Source organism: Trichomycterus rosablanca, chromosome 18, assembly GCF_030014385.1.
Source record: "Trichomycterus rosablanca isolate fTriRos1 chromosome 18, fTriRos1.hap1, whole genome shotgun sequence".
In the NCBI taxonomy this organism is placed as follows: Eukaryota; Metazoa; Chordata; class Actinopteri; order Siluriformes; family Trichomycteridae; genus Trichomycterus; species Trichomycterus rosablanca.
The window spans coordinates 17,030,181-17,051,595 of NC_086005.1; the positions used below are offsets into that span (position 1 = coordinate 17,030,181).

General features: G+C 38.9%; 1 protein-coding gene across 1 annotated transcript; it reads left to right on the forward strand.

Annotated features, from left to right (window-relative positions):
• Positions 1-1,502: 1,502 nt before the first annotated feature.
• Positions 1,503-17,904, forward strand: setd9 (SET domain containing 9). The gene is made up of 6 exons (XM_063014318.1): positions 1,503-1,600; positions 2,520-2,854; positions 3,753-3,876; positions 16,220-16,335; positions 17,584-17,689; positions 17,792-17,904. The coding sequence occupies exons 1-6, from the start codon at positions 1,503-1,505 to the stop codon at positions 17,886-17,888; spliced, it is 876 nt and encodes a 291-aa protein (XP_062870388.1). The 3' UTR covers positions 17,889-17,904.
• The last annotated feature ends 3,511 nt before the right edge of the window (positions 17,905-21,415 follow it).

Here is a 21,415-nt window from a genome sequence, read left to right on the forward strand (position 1 = left end):
GTAATTCATCCGCCGATGCGCGCGCATGAAAATCGTAACATCGAATCGTATCCGAACAGTCACACAGCACCGACATTCATCAGCCCGTCCATTCCTCCTGCAATGGAGCTATCCGGTATGGGCGTGGCCTGCTCATACAGCCAATCCGATTCATTTTACCGGTCGACGCACAGTCACAATCACCGCCCTCTCCGTCACCCACCAATCACAGAACGAGCTGAGGCAGCGTGACAGTGTAATCGATTATTATGGTTTTGCAACTCGGCTACACAACTGCAGCTTTTAATGTCGCCATTAGCAAAAGAGCATTATTAATTAATTAGGATTTTAACGTCATGTTTTGACAGGTAATCACTGGTTACACAAGATTCATCAGTTTACAAGTTTAATGTCAAACAGTCATGGACAATTCATCTCGAATTCTGTTCCAATGTTTTTGGACTGTGGGAGGAAACCGGAGGTCCCGGATGAAATTCCACACAAAAATGACCCGGACCACCCCACTTGGGGATCAAACCCAGGATGTTCTTGTTGTGAAGCGACAGTGCTACCCACTAAGCCACTGTGCCAGTCCAAAAGAGCAATAAACAACAAGAGTTCAAAACTATACATAGTATTGATTACTATGGACGCCAATATGTGCTTGTTAAACATCTAATTTAAAAACATGCCAATATTTTTTTTAACATAAATTCTCATTATATTCATTATTGTCTGTTTTACCACTGCTTTATCCTGGGCAGCGTCGTGGTGGGTCTGATTTATTTACATTTTCGGCATTTAGCAGATGCTTTTATACAAAGCGACTTACAGTTGTGACAGTATACAGTTGAGTACAGTTGAGTATTAAGGACCTTGCTCAAGGGCCCAACAGTGGCAACCTGGCAGTGGTGGGGCTTGAACCCACAACATTCTGATTACTGGTCCAGTACCTTAACCACCAGGCTACAGCTTAGATTTAATGGGCAAATAGGCAGAAAACAGCCCGGAATGAGCTGCCAGTCCTGCTAAGAATGTATCAGTCTACTGTGGCCAGTGTGTTCTTTTTTAGGCTCCCCTCTCAAACCTTGTCAAACAAGCCAAGTCTTAAAATGAATTAGCTCTCTTGAATGCACTGTTGTATTTTTTTGCATCTTTTATTCTGGGTATCAGCGTATCATTTAACCATTTATTACTTTTACCTCATATAGAGCTAATTCTACAGTACAGTCTGCAGTTTATACAGTTTATATATATTTTTTTCTGCATAGTGGATAATTATACTATTTGAAATGCAATAATTAGACATACTAGCAGGAAGGTCTCGGTCTTTTCTATGTTGAGTTTGCATGTTCTCCCCGTCTACCTGGGTTTTCTCCGGGAGCACCAGCTTGTAAAACAGAATGAATGAAAGTAGTGGTCCCTCTCCAGACCAGGAGGGGGCGATATGTTTTATGTGATCTGATGTGATTGCTCTCGGTTCAGTAATACATTTACTGGTCTGGTTCTCCTGGTGGAGAATTATGAGCAAAAACCTTGTAGAATTGTTGGCGCAAAAATGGAAATCTTACAGACACAGATTTGTTCCCTGGATCGCATTGAATCTACAGAAAAACCAGCGGTATTGTTTCCTTTTTTGGCTAGATGAATGACAAATATTAAGGCAATGATTAAAACATATTCCTAGTAACTTTGTAAAGTGGGGTCACTGTATTTTGTACGTTGCTGTAATATAATAGAGGTCAATAAACTAACAAAGACAGCTACAAAAAAAAAAGAGTTGGCATAGTTTCACTGTAAATAATACAAAAAGTATGGAGCAAAGAAAAACGTGCAAAATGCAACGCCTCATTCTCTACATACATTACTATTGACAGGGTATACTGTTTGGCAGAATGGCAGAAAATGGTCAAACTTCATGTCTTACTATGTTTATAGCACCTATACAGAGTGTATTTAAGAAACCGGAGCTGTTCGATTCCAGAAATGCTGGTAGTCTAGTCCAAAATTGTCGTTCCATGTAGAAAGAATCGATTTGCTCGACTCAGTGAATCGATTCAGCAATCAGTTGCTTTTAATTACAAAGAAAGATGAACATTTGTAAAATAAAATATGTAAGTACATGATACACCATTATAACACTGGATCTGGATCAATTAATACACTTTTTAGTTGTAACTTTAGAGTGCCAATATTATTATTATTTATTGCCTAGTACTTCGGTGATCCCCCACCTGCCTTTTAGGCAAACCCACATTGGGTCCTGACCCCTAGGTTGAGAACTGCTGTGCTATGCACTTGGTGGTCCGATTCTGTGAGATTCTGTGACCTACCACTAAATTACTGCACTGTTAAATGAGGCAGCTCTGCTTGATTTTAAACCCAGCTATTTAACAGTACATATGTTGCAATTAACTTTTTCTAATACCTAGTTTGGCTATTAATTTGTTTTGCATTACAACTATTATGTGTAGTCAACTAGCTGTATAGTTTACTGCATTCTGATTTCTTTTAATTATGCCATATCCTCTTTTTTGCAGGACCCTTCGTCAGGTGAAGCACCAATCTGAAGACAAGCGGATCAGTGATGACCAGGTGCTTGCAACCCTCGTGCACCTTTTTACAGCATTGCTTAAAAACGATGCCAGTAATCAAAGTAAAAAGCTTCGTCTGCTGCCTACCTCTTATCAGCCCATGAACCATATTACCCACAATGCTGAGGCACAGGGACTGAAAGTGCCTCCTACTGACACAATGCTGCAGGTGCTGGGCTTCTGTGTGGAGAAGATGCCCAGTTCATTGGAATCTGCTGGGACTGGAGTCTTTGTCACACAAGGACTGGTGCCAAAAGGTGTCACAGTTGCCATGTATCCAGGTACCTCACACATGCACACACCTGTGACATTCTGTACCCGAATGGACCTGAAAAGTGTCCCATCAATTTTTTTTTCAGTAAGCGCTTAATTCTGCGCTTAATTAGTCTTGATGTGTCTGGAGCAAAGCAGCAATACACCCTGGACTGGGTACTGGTCTATTGCAGGGCATTACACACCTGTTTTAACTTACTCACATGTGGTGCCATTTAGAGTGATTGATTAACCTCCTGTCATGTTTTTGGAAGTGGAGGGAAACTAGAGTATGCATTGGGAATCCATACAGACACCTGGACAAAATGCCAAACTTCACCTGCAACTGTAGCACCAACACTACCCAGTGCACCACTGCTGCACTCTAGCAAAAGAGCAAATAAATCCCACTGATCATTTTAATACTATATTCAGTTCCGGTGTCATGCTTAATGATGGGTGAGGCTGTCACACAGCTCAAGGGTCCTGAGCACCTCGTCTGTGAAGAGTTTGGCATGTGCTTCAAGTGGCCCCATTGTTTCAGGTTCTTCCTCTCAACATTAATTAATTTATGTCATTGGATATTTAACTATTACAATTATTCTATTTTGCTGGGCTGCACCGCAAGATGTTGCACAACAACCTGTGTCATGCAGTATTGCTGCAATCTAACTATGCCACATGGCAAAAATATGTGAACACCTGCCTACGAGCTTGATGGACAATCTATTGTGGTGACCGCATAGTTTAGATAGTATAGTTTATGACGGTCTGTTATGTGTTAGCTATATTAGTCTTGTAGCTGCAGTGGAAAATTAAAACCAAACACTTTGCAGAGCAGCTACATTTGAGGTAAAAGGTAAATTGTGTTAATTTTTTTGGCTCGATCGTTATTGGTAACATTACATTTTTTTTGCTTTTTTGCAGGAACTGTTTATCAGGCTGACAATCCGATTCTCATCCAGTCTATTCGAAACCCTTTTGTATTTAGATGCATAGATGGTGTTTTAATAGATGGCAATGACAAAGGACTCTCCAAACTAGTATTTAGGTAAGTTCAGCATTACTTTAACTAAAGAAAAGTAAGTTATAGGACGAGGTGAGCTTGCAATTTACAGTCGTTAAAATATCTGAATGTTTACTGAATTAATAAGGCCCTACTCACTCAATTGTGTCATAGACCGTGAAATGCAGTTTGCTGTGAAATTCAAATTTTAAGGTTTGTGTTTAGTGATTTAACATTTTTCTTTCATGTAGTGTTCAAGTGCCTCACATTTACTGGTTAGTCTGCTCTATGAGGCAGTCCTAGCAATCCTACAGCAATTCAGTTAGTAATCAATTAGTCAAAATGGCCGAGATGTACGTAGAAATCTACAGCAGCTGAAAACACTATTTGGGTAACTGAGTTTGGAGTTTCAATTTTGTGGATGCTGAGAGGGCCGTGTAAAAACATAAAATCAATTGTTTTTGCATTAGAGATGGAGCCTCAACATTAACTATGTTTACATTCATCTATTAAGGTAGGTTGTGCTGTGTGTTGTACAGTCAAGCCGACAAGTTTGCACACCTCTTTCACCTTCTCCACGTTTTATTACATTACAGACTGAGTTCATTTTTTGTCACAAAATTCTACACAAAATAGCCCACAATGACAAAGTGAAAGCAGGTTTTTAGACATTTGTGCTAATTTATTAAAAATCAAAATGTAAAATATTATATGTATACCAAGTGTGCATACCCTTTGATATGACACCCAAAAGTGAGATGTTTCTACAATTCAACCTGTGGTAAATCCAATTGGTTGGACATGGTTGGGGATTGCCCACGCCTGCCTATATAAGGTCCCACAGTTAACAGTGCATATCAGAGCAAACTCCAAGCCAAGGGGTCATAGGAATTGTGGGCAGACCTCAGAAACAGGATTTTGTCAAGGCATAGATCTGGAGAAGGGTACAGAAAAATTGCTGCAGCTTTACAGGTCCCAAAGATCACAGTGGCCACCATCATTCATAAATGGAGGTAATTTGGAACCACCAAAAATTTCCTAGACCTCGCCGCCCAGCCAAACTGAGCGATCGGGGAAGACGGGCCTTGGCCAGGGAGGTGAGCAGGAACCCGAGGGTCACTCTGACTGAAGATGGGAGAACCTATCAGAAGATCAACCATCCAGGCAGCACTCCACAAATCACAAATCTGGCTAATGCCATCCCTACAGTGAAGCATGGCGGTGGCAGCATCATAATGTGGGGATGTTTTTCAGCAGCGGGACCGGGGCGACTAGTCCTGATAAAGGGAAAGATGAATGCAGCTAAGTACACCGAGATCCCTGAAGAAAACCTGCTTCAGAGTGCTTTGGACCTCAGACTGGGGTGAAGGTTTACCTTCCAACATGACAACGACCTGAAGCACACAGCCAAGAGAACAAAGGAGTGGCTTCGGAGAAAGTCTGTAATCCTGAATCCAATGGAACATCTGTGGAAGGAGCTAAAAATGGCTGTGTACCGACGCTTCCCATCCAACCTGACAGAGCTTGCAAGGATATGCCAAGAGGAATGGGCAAAAATGTCCAGAAGTGTGCCAAGCTCGTAGCTTCTTTCCCAAGATGCTTTGCAGCTGTAATTGCTGCCAAAGGTGCATCAACCAAGTATAAGGGTGTGTACAGATATGTAACCCATAAATAAACTATTTTTGTTCTAAATCCTGTTTTTACTTCGTAATTATTGGCGATTGTGTGTAGATGTTTAGGGCAAAAAAGAACTCAATATATTATAGAATGAGTCTGTAACATAATAAAACATGGAGAAGGTGAAGAGGGTGTGCAGACTTTCCGGCTTGAGTGTAGCTTCCATTTATTCTGTCATTCAATTTATGAGTGTTATTTAACCCCTGTGGGGACCCGGGATAGAATAGGTTCCAGACCCCTCATGCTGCTCGTAAGAGGCGAGCAAATGAGGCACCTTGTTTGCTGTGAGATGCGACCCGTGTCTGCAGAGAAAGGGATCCTGGTGCTTAGGGGAGTGGTGGTTGCGGCTACCACCTCCCCAACAAAGCACTTTGGCCCCGACTTCGCATAGACGGGAGGTTGGAGAGGCCTGCTCCAATCAATCGGCTGGTCAGGATATGCCCTAGGTTGTATCTCCTATGAGATCCCTAGAAGGCGCTGGCCCAGAGTCAATCGAATGCCAAGAACATCCAAGAAGTTAAGTATTTTATCCTTACAGCCCTGGTATGCAAGCTAGAACTCTACGGCTCTGTGTACCCCTGATTGGGGCTCCGAGGTGGGTGGGGAGTAAGGATAATGAAATGAAACTCATACAAATATGAATACTAAAACCCCAAAACGAAAACTCTTGGATTATGAGAACGAAACAGAAATGACTAGTTTGAGCTCTCAAGGACCAGTAGACAACTGGCCCAGATATGTGGTTATGGAATCCACCCACACTGACATGATACTGACTAAACTATCACATTTTACAGTTCAAAAAGGTATAATGGGAGTAAACACACCTTAGACTTAATACTAACTTATGGTGTGAACATAGACAGCCTGGTAGTTCTGCCACAGAATGACATGATTTCTGATCACTCCCTCCTAATGTATGAAGTGTCCCTATCCAATAATATACAGCAACTACATCGTTTTAAATGTAAGCACACTATTACATTTGCAACTGCAGCAGCGTTCATAAACAGCCTACCAGAATTACCAACTATATCACCATCAGAGCCTAAAGATCTAGATCAGGCAACTCAACATTTAGAGACCGTATTTCGCACAACCATACGACTTCAAGGTCAGAGTGTGTCACTTGCCAATGTTAAGTATGAACTCACTCTGAGCAGCATTGGTGATAATAGTGACTTATCTAACAAGGTAATCCAACTAAATTCCTTTAATCCAATCTCCCAAAATGAACTAACTGCGTTGATTAAATCATCAAAGTCATCATTGTGTATACTCGATCCTGTTCCAACTCGTTAAGATTTACTTCCATTGTAGAGCATTGTAGAGCCCCTGCTTATGTTAATAAATACATCCCTTAGCCTTGGGTACGTACCTAAATTGTTCAAAAGTGCTGTTATTAAGCCCCTAATTAAAAAACCTAATCTTGATCCACACGTTCCATCTAATTATAGGCCAATTTCAAATCTTCCTTATGTCTCTAAGATACTGGAAAAAGTAATTCCTAAACAATTATGTTCTTATTTGAATGAAAACTGTATTAATGAAAAATTTTAATCAGGATTTAGGCCCAACCATAGTACCGAAACTGCATTAATTAGGGTAGTTAATGGTTTATTAATGTACTCTGATAATGGATGCGTCTCTTTTCTTGTTCTATTAGATCTTAGTGCAGCGTTTGATACTGTCGATCATAACATTTTACTGGATAGGCTAGAAAATACAGTAGGTGTTACAGGACTCGCTCTCTCTTGGTTTAAATCCTATTTGACTGACCGCTCTCAATTCGTTTATGTAGATAACAAATGCTCAGAAACTACAAAAGTAAAGTCTGGTGTTCCACAGGAGTCAGTACTGGGACCTCTATTATTTACACTCTATATGCTACCACTAGGAGAATTATGCATAAACGTGGCATCAATTTTCACTAGACAAGTTGTCTAACCTGGTGCTAAACCTAAACACTTTCTCTGTTACTCACAGGTCAGATGTAAAAAACTTGGGTGTCACAATATATTCAGATCTCTCCTTTGATACACACGTTAATAATATTACTCGAGTTGCTTTCTTTCAAACTCCAGTTGGTTCAAAATGCAGCAGTTCGAGTGCTAACTAGAAAATTTGACCATATTACTCCTGTTCTATCATTTCTACACTGGCTGCCAGTTAAATTTTGCATTGATTACAAAATACTTTTACTAACTTATAAAGCGCTACATGATCTAGCTCCACAGTATCTGAGTGAACTTACTGATCACTACAACCCAGCACGTCCACTTTGCTCACAAGATGCAGGGTTACTTCCTAGAATTAAAAAGATCACGGCTGGTGGAAAAGCATTTCCTTACAAAGCTCCACAACTTTGGAATAATCTCCCTGCCTCTGTTCGGGATTCGGACACAGTCTCAATGTTTAAGTCTAGACTGAAAACATATTTATTTACTTTTTTCAGACTAGGGGTGTGTATCTCTGGACCTGGAAATCTGGGGTCTGGACAGTCTGGTGCTCGCATGTTTTGTCAGATTTGCTGGCGCTGCATGTTGGCTTCTGGTTGCGTCCAGCTTCTGGACTATGGGATAGGAGCTGTTCACCCCGAATATAGACAAAGGCGCAGAGCTTGGGGGTTCTTGGTCATAGAAACTTGTGGTGATCAGGGATGTTGGGTTGCTGTCGTTCTGCCTCTCTTGTCCGATCACTCAGGTTTGATGGCGGTGGGGAGGTGGGTGCTGATGTCCTGCGAAAGCCTTCATGACCTTGTTACCTGCTCGCTCTCCCTTTTAGTTATGCTGTAATAATTGCGGGTGCCGGAGTCTAAAGCTACTCTCTGAAAAACTGATATTTTACTTAATTCACATTTTACATTTTTAACTACATCCTCTGTTGTTTAACCCCGAGGTGGTTCTGACGGAAACCTGTTTACCCGCCCGAGGTTAAGGAATAAATTTGAGACTGCCGTGCCAGCAATGCTGCTCCTGCCAGATGTGACGGGAACCTGGCATGTTTGCACCAAGAATGTCAATAACTCACTACAGACTTTATCACAGACTGGACTGAATAATAACTCCAATTATTTTTGTTAGTTATAACTTTTAGTTCATTTAATTTGTGTGTGTATGATATTGTGTAAATCCTATTTATTCAAATTATTCTCCAGGCCACCCAATAAGGAAGGGTCCCTGCTGAGTCTGGTTCCTCTCAAGGTTTCTTCCTGTAATTTTAAGGGAGTTTTTCCTTGCCACTGTTGCCCTCGGCTTGCTCAACAGAGGTTTTTGTTTTTGTATCTGTTGGCCCTGGATTCTGTAAAGTTGCTTTGAGACAATGTTCATTGTAAAAAGCGCTATATAAATAAGTTTAACTTGACTTGACAATATACATAAAGAATTACATTCCCCATAGCCATATCCTCCTCAACACCCACTTACAGACTACTGTGATTAGAACATCAATCATCATCCATAAAAACATTACCATATGCACCATTTACATTCCCCCGAATACTACTTTAAAGCTAACGGATCTAAACAATCTAACCGAACAACTTCCACTTCCATACATTCTATTAGGAGATTTTAACAGCCACAACACAATGTGATGGAGCCGAAATACCAACAGCAAAGGAAAAACAGTGGAAGAATTTATAAACACAAATAACCTGTTTAATGAACACACCTGGACATACATACAATCGTGAAAAAGTTAGGACACCCTATGAGAGCCTTTGTTCTTTTGAACATATTTAAATATATGAACATTTGAGCATCATTTGAACAGCTTTGAGAGATGGATCTTATATAACTAAACAAATAAAACTGAAAAAATAACTTTTAAACTCAAGTTGTAAAATGTAATGAACAAGGAAAAAGTTAGGACACCCTGTGCCCTAATAGCTGGTATTTCCCCCTTTGGCTGAAATAACCTCAATTAGACATTTCCTATAACCATCTACCAGTCTCTGACATCGACTGGGAGAAAGTTTCTTGCATGCACAGGCCGCTTCAAATCACCCCACAGCATCTCAATAGGATTAAGATCCGAGCTTTGACTTGGCTATTCCAGAACTCTCAGTTTCATTCTTTTAAGCCATTCCTTGGTGGATTTACTGGAATGTTTTGGGTCGTTGTCATGCTACATGGTCCACTTCCTCTTCAGCTTCAGTTTTTGGACAGATGGTCTTTCCTCAAGCACCCTCTGATACAGTGAAGAATTTATTTTGTGGATACTATAATGGAGAGCTTGCCAGGCTCTGCTGCTGCAAAAAAAGCCCCAAACCATGACATTTCCACCTCCATGCTTCACAGTTGGTATGAGGTTCTTGTCAAGTCAAATTTATTTATATAGCACTTTTTACAATAACCATTGTTTTGAAGCAACTTTACAGAATCCAGGACCAACAGACAAAAAACCCCTATTGAGCAAGGCGAGGGCGACAGTGGCAAGGAAAAACACCCTTAAAATTACAGGAAGAAACCTTGAGAGGAACCAGACTCAGCAGGGACCCATCCTCTTTGAGTGGCCTGGAGGATACTTCAAATAAATAGGATTTACACAATATCATACAAACACAAACGAGTTCTTCATTGTTCGGTCTAGTCGGTGATAAAGTCTGTTGTAAGTCCTGGAAATTTTTGGTGCAAACACGCCTAGTACACATCTAGTATGAGCAGCATTGTTGGCACTGCAAACAAACAGAAGGTAGTTACAACGTGAAATCGTTAAGAGTAAAATGTCCGTTTTACAGAACTGCACCCCTAATTATTACAGCATAGCTAAGATTGCTTGTTTAGTTTGACAAATAAATATGTTTTCAATCTAGACTTGAACATCGAGACTGTGTCCGAGTCCCAGACAGAGGCAGGGAGTTTGTGGAGCTTTGTAAGAAAATGCTTTTCCACCAGCCGTGATCTTTTTAATTCTGGGAACTATAAGTAACCCTGCATCTTGTGAACGTGCTGGGCTGTAGTGCTCAATAAGTTCACTCAGATACTGTGAAGCCAGACCATGTAGTGCTTTATAAGTTAGTAGAAGTATTTTGTAATCAATGCGGAATTTAACTGGCAGCCAGTGTAGAGATGATAGAACAGGACTAATATAATCAAACTTTCTAGTTCTGGTTAACACTCGAACGGCTGCATTTTGAACCAACTGGAGTTTGTTTCTGGATCTACCAGAGCATCCAGTTAGAAAAGCATTACAATAATCAAACTGTGAAGTTATAAACGCATGGATCAGTTTAGCGTCATTTACAGATATTATATTTCTTATTTTAGAGATATTACACAAGTGAAAGAAAGCAACTCAAGTAATATTATCTTTTGTGACACCCAAGTTTTTTACATCTGAGCTGGGAGTTACAGAGAAAGTGATTAGGTTTAGCATTAGGTTAGACAACTTGTCTTTCGCAGCCTTAGATCCAACAAGTAAGACCTCTGTTTTATCTGAATTGAGTAAAAGACAGTTACACGACATCCGTTTTTTTATGTTGTTTACACAATCTTCAATCTTACTGATTGTGTTCGTGTCATTGGGTTTGGCTGATATATACAGCTGTGTGTCATTTGCATAGAAGTGAAAATTGATGCCATGTTTCTGAATAATTTCTTCTAATGGAAGCTTATATAGTGTAAATAATAGAGGTCCCAGTACTGACCCCTGTGGAAGACCATACTTTACTTTTGTAATTTCCGAGCATTTATTATTTACATAAACAAATTGAGAGCGGTCAGTTAAATAGGATTTAAACCAAGAGAATGTGAGTCATTTAACACCTACTGTATTTTCTAGCCTATCCAGTAAAATGTTATGATCGACAGTATCAAACGCTGCACTAAGATCTAATAGAACAAGAAAAGAGACGCATCCATTATCAGAGGACATAAATCATTAACTACCCTAATTAATGCGGTTTCGGTACTATGGTTGGACCTAAATCCTGATTGAAAGTTTTCATGAATACTGTTTTCATGTAAATAAGAACATAACTGCTTAGAAATTACTTTTTCTTGAATCTTGGAGACTAAAGGAAGGTTTGAAATTGGCCTATAATTAGACAGAACGTGTGGATCAAGATTTGGTTTTTTTAATCAAGGGGTTTAATAACAGCATGTTTAAACAATTTAGGTACATGCCCAACATTAAGGGATGCACTCAAATGTGCTCAAATGCTGTGTTGGTTTGCGCCAAACATGTCTTTTGTTACTGTGCCCAAATAATTCAACTTTGGATTCATCTGTCCAAAGCACATTGTTCCAGAAGTCCTGGTCTTTGTCTAAGTGTTCTCTGGTAAACTTTAGTCTTGCCCTGATGCTTTTTGACAGCAAGGGTTTCCTCCTTGCACATCCCATGAAAATCAAACTTGTGCAGTCTCTTTCTGATGGTAGATGCATGTACCTTGCTATCAACTGTGGCAAGAGCTACCTGTAGGTCCTGTGATGACATTGTAGGATTATTGGAGACTTCATTAAGCATCTTGTGGTCTGCTCTTGGGCTGAACTTGCTAGGACCGCCTTACCTGGCCATGTTGGCAGTTGTTTTAAATGTTCTCCACTTGTAAATAATTTTCCGGACAGTGGAATTGATGTGGTCCACCGGATTCTAATTTGAGACATTTTAAGTACTAATAAATGTTTGGGTGTCCTAACTTTTTCCTCACGATAAATTTCCATTTTGGTTCATTACATTTTACAACTTTTGTTTAAAAGTAATTTTTAACATTTTTATTGTTTAGTTATATAAGCTCCACCTCTACTGTTCAAATGAAGCTCAAATGTCCATATGTTTAAATATGTTCAAACAGACAAAAGTTTTCATGGGGTGTCCTACCTTTTCACATGACTGTATATACACCCAGGACATGGGACATACACTACAATCGACTTAACAATATGCAGACCAGAACTATATTTGGAATTTTCTTGGAAATATGGGGTGACCTCTGTGGCAGTGACCACTTTCCTATTCTTATAAGCCCAGATAGACCCCATCCAATACTCACACCACAAAGATGGAGATTAAACAGAGCCAACTGGCCTGCCTTTCAGAACCTCTGTAAAGAAAAATTAAAGGAAATACCTGCAAGAAATAAAGACCTCGTAAAATGGTTCACAACAAATTTAAATGAAATTGCGGAAAAAAACATATCCAAGATGTCCCAAAAAAACAAAAAAGAAAAGAAACCCCTGGTTCAATGAAGAATGCAGACAAGCAGTCAAGATACGAAAACGAGTTGAAAGAAATTTCAACAAACACCCCACAACAGACAACCTTAATAACCTACGAAACACCAGAGCACAACCCAGAAAAAATAATAAACACAGCTAAAAGACAGAGCTGGAAATTCTTTACAAACAACATTAACACAAACACACCAACCAATAAAATTTGGAACCTCATTCGAAACATGGAGAATGGGAACACACAACACTGAATCCAGTACCTCAAAAACAGCCAGAAATGAAAATGAAATTGCAGAGCTACTAGCAAAAACATTCAAAAACATATCATCTAACAGGAACTACACCCCAGAATTTCAAAGGATCAGAATACAAAGGGAAAGAAACTAAACAGATTTTAGGATGGATAACAAAGAACCATACAACCAAGCCTTTACACTTGACGAACTGCATCACTCCCTCCAGAAATCCCATTCAAGATTCAAGAGATTCAAGAGATTCAAGATTCAAGAGATTCAAGAGTTTTATTGTCATATGCACAGAAAAACCAGCAGTTACACTGTACAATGAAATTCTTACTTTGTTCGTCCTCCAAACGTCAAAGTATTATACATAAAAACAAAAATTAAACTAACACAATAGAAAACTTAGTTTAAAAACTTTTTTAAATATAAACCTAAACTATAAAAACTTTTATATACAATGAGTAAAAATAGAGATAGAAAGTAAACTAAGGTAGTGAAAAAGGCACATAGCAGCAGTTGTTTAAGGTGCAGAAAAAATTGTGCAATGTTTAAGAATATAGCAGCAAGTTATTTTAAGTGACTTAAGTTGTTTAAGTTTTAAGGTGCAAATATGCATATCAGCAGTCATTGGATATACAATTGTGTATTGTATTATGAGGTTTAATGTTCATGAGGTAGGTTGTGTGTGTGTTAGTCCATGTTTGTTCACTGTTGGTCAGTCTTGTTGTTCTGGCCTTAATGCTTCTAAAGCGTTTGCCTGATGGCAAAAGAGTAAAGGGGTAGTTTTGGGGGTGTGTGCTGTCCTTGATTATGTGATGGGCTCTCCTGACCACCCTGGTCTGATAAATGTCCTGTAGTGCAGGGAAGGCACTGTAAAGCACTGGAATCATGCACATCAGACCACCCTAATTACATCAATGTACAAAGGACAATCAACAAGCTAACAGAACTGGAATATGACATAAAGCTATGCTGGGTACCAGGACACAGCGGAATAGAAGGGAACGAAAAACAGATCAGCTAGGTAGAGGCAGTGGTGTATAAAGTGCCTGAAGTCCATACTTGAGTAAAAATACAAGTATCTTACCAGAAATTTACTTTGATAGAAGTAAAAGTCACCTTTTAGTATATTACTTGAGTAAAAGTCTAAAAGTATCTGATGTTTAATGTACTTAAGTATCAAAAGTAATTTGATATTAAATGTACTTAAGTATTAAAAGTAGAAGTAAAAGTAAATGCTGTTAGTATAAACTGAAGCGGTCATTTTGAAAAATATAAAGATTGTTCTTTTAAGTCTGTAAACTACCTTAACAACCTATTTTCTTTCCTCCATCTGAACATGATTTGTGCCAATTCATAATTATAATCAGCTGTTCACATCCCCTATTTGAAATCACATCATTATTTAGTTGTTTTATTACTAGCCCTAAACTGTCCTGTTCCAACTTTTTAAGAATGCGTTGTGGGCTTAAAATGCATGTTTATGTATGTTAAGAATTGTAATGAAGTTGACCAGACAAAACATGAAAACACTGCATCTATTTTATTTGCATTTTTTATACTGTTACATTTTTTTATTTAGGTTGTACATTCAGGTCATAGATACTGTATACATCCCAATAACCAAAAACAACTGAATTTTGACAGAATTAATTTAAAGCAAAATTTTAACAAAACATGTGGCACTTTTAGCACTTCAATGATCTGCTCAACCATTAGTTTAAATCGAAATATATGGGTAAAATAAGCTGTATCTACTCCCTGATTGACATGTTAAACTTAAAAAATATTGGTATTCTTACTTTAAGTAAACAACATTTCTAACTTATATGTCAACTTGAAGTCAGCAGCTGAAAAATCATCCATAATAAGTTGGATAAGTTGAGTTCTTGTTGAGAGCATTAAAGGGTTAAAGATGTGCATTTTCCTCAGCACCATAAATGTTTCCTCTGCCGGTGTAATACAGAAGTTATCTGAGGAAATATTTGTCCGGAAGTGAGTTTTTATAAATGATGGACACGTCTTCATGTCTGCACTGAAGTAATTACAAACAAATTTAGTGAAACGTATGTAATCGAAAATGGTAGCTAGATATTTGAACAATGTTAATGCTAATAATAATAATAATAATAAACAATGATGCTGCGGATTTACTTTGTTAATCATTCTTAACTTACATCAGTGTGTTGGACGGGGAGATTCTGAAATGCTGATATTTCCGAATCTTTCGGTGAACGATGCGCTTCACTCGGTTTGTTTACACATGCGCAGTAATGTGTTTAACCGCTGATCTAATTTACAAGCGCAGATTCACCAAACCTGCGTGCAGTTTGTCACACATCTTACATCATTTAGCTAAAAAAATTCCTGTCGTTTTATTTTGTAGTAACGAGTAACGAATTTGCATACGTCAAATGTATCGGAGTAAAAGTACACAATTCCTTTAGGAAATGTAGTAAAGTAAAAGTGAAAGTTAACAATATTTTTTATACTCCAGTAAAGTACAGATACTCCAAAAAACTACTTAAGTACTGTAACGAAGTATTATTACTTCGTTACTATACACCACTGGGTAGAGGAAAAACAAACCAAAATACGACAAACATCAAAATCCCATCAACAGACTTAAAACCATTAATACATTTCTACATCAAGGAAAAATGGCAAAATGAATGGAACGCTCAGGCCACCAACAAACTCCAAGAAATACACCCAAACATCAATGCTAAATTAAGAACTCACCAGGGACAATGCATAGACCAAGCCATATACACAAGATGCAGAATTGGCCACACCAGTAACCCACCAATACCTGGTAAAAGGAGAAAACTCACCAACCTGTGAAACTTGCCAAACACTTATAACAATAAAACACATTTTAATAGAATGCCGTAAATACACAAAGGAAAGACAAGTGCACATGCCTGAAATCATAAAAGAAATCCTTACACAAGACAACACAAGAACAGTATTAACCTACCTCGCAGCCATAAAAATGAAAATATAAAATTGACCAAAGGATAAAGACAAAATAAAGAAGACAGATATATAATACCCAGTTCTGCCATTAAATGACACATGTGTTTAACATTACATAAAAAACCCAAATAAATAAATAAATATTTAATGTTTGCTGTGAAATGTGGTACTTTTTCTTTAAAAATCAGTGAAATCTGTGATTTTTGAAAAACAAGGTCTGTGAAATTAATCACATTTTCCCGTATATTTATTGGCCCTATGAACGAGCATCAGAGTGTTCATTTGTCATTTGCTAACACTTTTTATCTGCTTTAGGTCATGTAGTGGGCGGGACCAGCTTGGCCCCTTCTGTTTATGTGACAGTTCGTGGTTAACCTCCCATCCAGAAAATCCTCTGGCAATGGGGCAGTATGTCAACAACTGCTCCAATGGTAAGGGACTACATGAATTCCCAATGTTCCAGTGTTACTGGCAAGCAATTGCAGCTGTAATTGCTCCCTCTTTTCTTATTTGAAGCCTTGGCAAATTAAAATGAATGGAAATTAACAGCTAGGCATGGTTCCAAATAAATACAGGTGCTCAGGTGGTGTAGCAATTTAATGTGCTAGCGTTGAGATCACGAACTCTTATGTTCTGAACTTAGCTTTGTAATTGACCAGCAGGGGGCCAAGCAAAACACAGTTGGCTGCGTCTTGAGGGAGGGAATAATCAATTGAGTGAGCAAATGGTTGAAAGAGTTCCTCTTTGCTGGTGCAAATGCGTCCTTTGCTGGCAGCTTGAGGCGCCTGCACCAGAGATTGTTGATTTACAGACAGTAGTGCATGTATCTTTGTACATAATACTGCTCTCTGTGAAGGGTGACCGGTGAAAAGAAGCAGTGGGTGGTCTGAGAAAGTTATAAGGAATTGGATACAACAAGAAGGCTGAAAAAGGAGGACAATGCAAAATAGAAAATAATATATCAAAAACAGCAGAGGAATACTTGACTATAGCGTGCTCCTCTGTGTACTATGGCTATATGTAGGAGTCACAGACTGGTGAAAAGAAGAGCCTGAATGTTTTGCATGTAGGCTGCAGTCTTTCTAGGCCAGCATAGTTGTTGTGCTACGCGGAGGTTGACAGTGCAGTGGGGGAACTGGAGATAGATTGATTAAGAAAATATCATAATGTGCAGCACTGTATAATGTAATTAACAATGACACCACACTTGGCTTCCCACTGCCTTGTTAACGTCCATCTCATGCTTCACATCCTCACTGGCTGGTATTTTATTGGCACCATAATGGCATGCAAAGTGGTAAGCCTCGGGCCATCACTGTTTGTAAAGACTCTTTGATTCTTTGTTATCTCTTTATTTTTTACCCAATCATGATTCCCTCACCTGTTACCAAGCTTATTGTGGAAAACTGTAACTTAAATAGTCTATAAACGTTTAATTTTTATTTTACCTCTGTCCCAAATTTTTTGGAGTGTGTTACAGGCAATAAATTCTAAATTTGTTTCTATTTACAAAATACAATGAAGTTGATCAGTGAAAACACTGAAAATCTTTTCTTCTACTTTTGTCAGTTTAAAGATTAAAATAAAATAAATCGGATACGTCACACAAATAAACCAGAACGTCGCAACTTTTTTCAAAAATGGGGTTTGTAACTATCCTGCTCTTATTTTATCTTCAGAGAAAGCTGCCAATGTGTGCTATCAGGAATTTGATGTGCCTAATGATTTCCCTCTAGAGCTTCGTCAGTATCTTCCTAATGCCAATTACAGCATAACAATACAAAGGTAAGATTCAAGACTGCACTACTTTCTAACCTGTGATTATGATTTCTGCCGTGATGCTGAAACAATATTTGTCACTAACCGTGTTCTTGTTTCTTTTTTTAGGAAGCTACGATGCGTCGTCCTCGTTTCATTAAGAGCAATTAACAAGGGTGAAGAACTGTTATCAAACTATTACACAATTGTAAAAAATGTATTATAAAAATGAAAACATTTGACATTTCTTGTTTTTCTTTGCTCCCCGTCCTCTCTGCGTTTGGAGAGCTTGCACGATGCAGGCGACTAATGCACCAGCCCACCATAGCTGAAATCTCAAACTGGGCTGGGCGTCCACCAAACTCAGCTGACTGTGTCTAAGAAAGGGCAGTCAAATAGGTTCGTCATTGCTGCTGTAAATGCGACCTGTGTTGGCTGCACAAGCAGTGGGGAAATCATGTAGCAGCATAGTATGTCTCTTCATGAGCAGTGCAGCAAATCCACTCTGAACGCATTTACATAGACTATATTGCCAAAAGTATTCGCTTGTCTGCCTTCATACGCACATGAGCTTGAGTGACATCCCATTCTTAATCCATAGGGTTTAATATGATGTCGGCCTACCTCTTGCAGCTATAACAGCTTTAACTCTTCTGGAAGTGCTTTCCACAAGGGTTAGGAGTGTGTTTATGGGAATTTTTGACCATTCTTCCAGAAGCGCATTTGTGAGGTCAGACACTGATGTGGGACAAGAAGGCCTGGCTTGCAGTCTCTGCTTTAATTCATCCCAAAGGTGTTCTATCGGGTTAAGGTCAGGACTCTGTACAGGCCAGTCAAGTTCTTCCACACCAAACTTGCTCATCCATGTTTTTATGGACCTTGCTTTGTGCACTGGTGCACAGTCATGTTGGAACAGGAAGGGGCCATCCTTAAACTGTTCCCACAAAGTTGGGAGCATGAAATTGTCCAAAATCTCTTGGTATGCTGAAGCATTAAGAGTTCCTTTCACTGGAACTAAGGGGGCGAGCCCACACCGTTATCCCCCCATTATCCCCCCTCCACCAAACTTTACACTTGGCACAATGCAGTCAGACAAGTACCGTTCTCCTGGCAACCGCCAAATCCTTCATATTGCCAGATAGAGAAGTGTGATTCGGCACTCCAGAGAACATGTCTCCACTGCTCTAGAGTCCAGTGGCGGCGTGCTTTACACCACTGCATGAAGTTTGGAGGGCTGTAGCGGAAAAGTTGCAGAAAGCAATCCACTGACCCCGCGTCATTTTACGTGGCCTACTACTTTGTGGCTGAGTTGCTGTCGTTCCGCTTCCACTTTGTTATAATTTTACTGACAGTTGACTGTGGAATATTTAGTAGCGAGGAAATTTCATGACTGGACGTGTTGCACAACTGCATCTTATCACGGTACCACGCTGGAATTCACTGAGCTCCTGAGAGCAACCCATTTTTTCACAAATGTTTGTAGAAGCAGTCTGCATGCCTAGGTGCTTGGTTTTATATCCCTGTGGCCATTAAAGTGATTGGAACACCTGAATTTAATGATTTGGATGGGTGAGTGAATACTTTTGGCAATATAGGTATCTGTATAGGTGAAGGGTATCTGTGTTTAGCTGTAATTTCCTTACTGTGTTTTAGTTTCACTTTTAAACTTGTGTTATAGCTCAGGATGCTAAGAAATGGCAAGAATCAGATTCTAAAACACTTATTGTGGGGAAAAAATCTGGCTTAATGTACTACATTAACAACATAAGAACGCTAAACATCTCTCAATTATTACTGGTCATAAGTTCTCTCAACTAATGAAATTCCTCGGTTATTGCTTTAGTACAATAAGTCACGTTAATTGTTTGTACTGCCTAAGTCACTTTTACCATGTCATATCAAACAGTTCGTCTCATTGGAGCCCCTTTGAAAGGGTCAGTGGAAACTGGGGCAAAGCCTTATCAGGTGAACTTTGTGTACTGAGGTGAGCACAAAAAAATAAATAAATTGCAAGCCCAATGAATGCACCACTTATAAAAGTGGCACCACCACACTTCATAAGAAACAATGGCACAGCCTGTGCAAAAACGGTTTTGCCACTTCTCGTGTGAATGCGCCCTCAGACAGGTGGAAACATCATGTGGCTGCGCGCATGTTGGATGGGGTATGTGTTTATTATATATATGTTGTGTGTGTACATATATATCCATACACATAGGGCTGGGCGATATATCGAGATTTTATAATATATCGATAAATTTTCATACGCGATATAAGATAAGACAATATCGCGTATATCGATATAGATGTTGCGTTCCAATTAGATCCGACAGTTCGACTTTCTCTTCTCCCAGTTTGTCTCTGCACATGTTCACCTGCCCCGCCCCTCCGCTTCACCAGTAATTCCTGCAGGCAGCGATAGCATGGAGACGGATAAAGACATGACAGAAGCTATCGAAGAGGAGCTGCTTAGTACAAAGAATAATAACGGCTCAATTATTTGGAGATGGTTCGGATTCAAAGTGTCAGATGAGCAGCAGAATAATGTATTCTGTAGAGAATGCCGAAAACGAGTGCAGACAAAAGGTTCCAGCTCCGTGTACCTTTCGTTTTTCACTTCAAATACCAAAGTCGTTATTCGTTTCAAAAACCAATATAAACATACAAGCGCATGCACGGGCTGACATGCACGTTAGTTTATACTGGAGGATATCCCGATGTCCGAGACTCATTTATTTATTTATCTTCTATTATAGTATTTCTTGTTCTCGGCCAATAAACATCCAAAAATTTATAAAATTGCATGAACTAACTCTGCAGTAAACAAGGAGCAAACAGCAATTAAACAACAAATAAATCTGTTAAATAATGATAAAGTGCATGAAGCAGAACGCTGATTAAAATGCATTATATATTGTAATATTTACACAGTAACATGTACGATTAGTTCTGCCTGTATTACAGAACTGAGTTCTATACGGTAAAAAAATATATTAATGTAAATGTTAATGTTGTGGCGACTGATGTAAAACAATGTATAAAGTCCAAACATGTGAGGGGGGGGGTTTAACGAGAACGCTATATTTAATGTCACACAAGCTCAGTGCAAAACACGCAAGTTCACACAAGCACAGCCGGAAACGGTCAATTTCTGTTATCTTCCCTACACACTCGCTCCCTGCGCCCTATAGTACACTTAACATTCTTAAAGGGCCAGACAATATATTTGTAATTCACATTACACGACAGGTGAGACGTTAGAAAACTACAAACTTTTTCTTACAATAGTAATTTTTTTTCTTAAGGAAAAATAGTTCTTGTGTGAAGCTTTCCCAGCATGAATATTAATAAAAGTGCCTGTAAAAAATTTGGAACATGTAGCTTCGTCGCAGAAGTGTCTTTTTGTTATTACCTTATGGGATGAAAAAATATCGAGATATATATCGTATATCGCCATTCAGCTAAAATATATCGAGATATTATTTTTGATCCATATCGCCCAGCCCTACATACACACAATGGAAGCAGTAGGGCCAATCTTGGCTACACAGAGCAGGTGTGGTCAGGTTTTAAGATCAACCACACAGCAGGTTCACCTGATACAACTAACCAAGTATTTGAAGCCATTTTATTTATGTAAAAAATAAATAAAGCAAAAAAAACAATAGCTATTTATACTTCCAGAACTTTATTCCTGGAACTGTTTGCCAGTTATTTAAGTATAACATAAAATACAAAACAAAAATCAACAAA

What these genes read in the sequence shown, in the direction of transcription:
- setd9 (XM_063014318.1), top strand. Translation starts at nt 1,503, where the DNA reads ATGAGCAAAAACCTTGTAGAATTGTTGGCGCAAAAATGGAAATCTTAC. An exon ending in CTCTCCAAACTAGTATTTAG is followed by an intron (nt 3,877 to 16,219) that starts GTAAGTTCAGCA and finishes TATCTGCTTTAG; the next exon opens with GTCATGTAGTGGGCGGGACC. An exon ending in TACAGCATAACAATACAAAG is followed by an intron (nt 17,690 to 17,791) that starts GTAAGATTCAAG and finishes TTCTTTTTTTAG; the next exon opens with GAAGCTACGATGCGTCGTCC.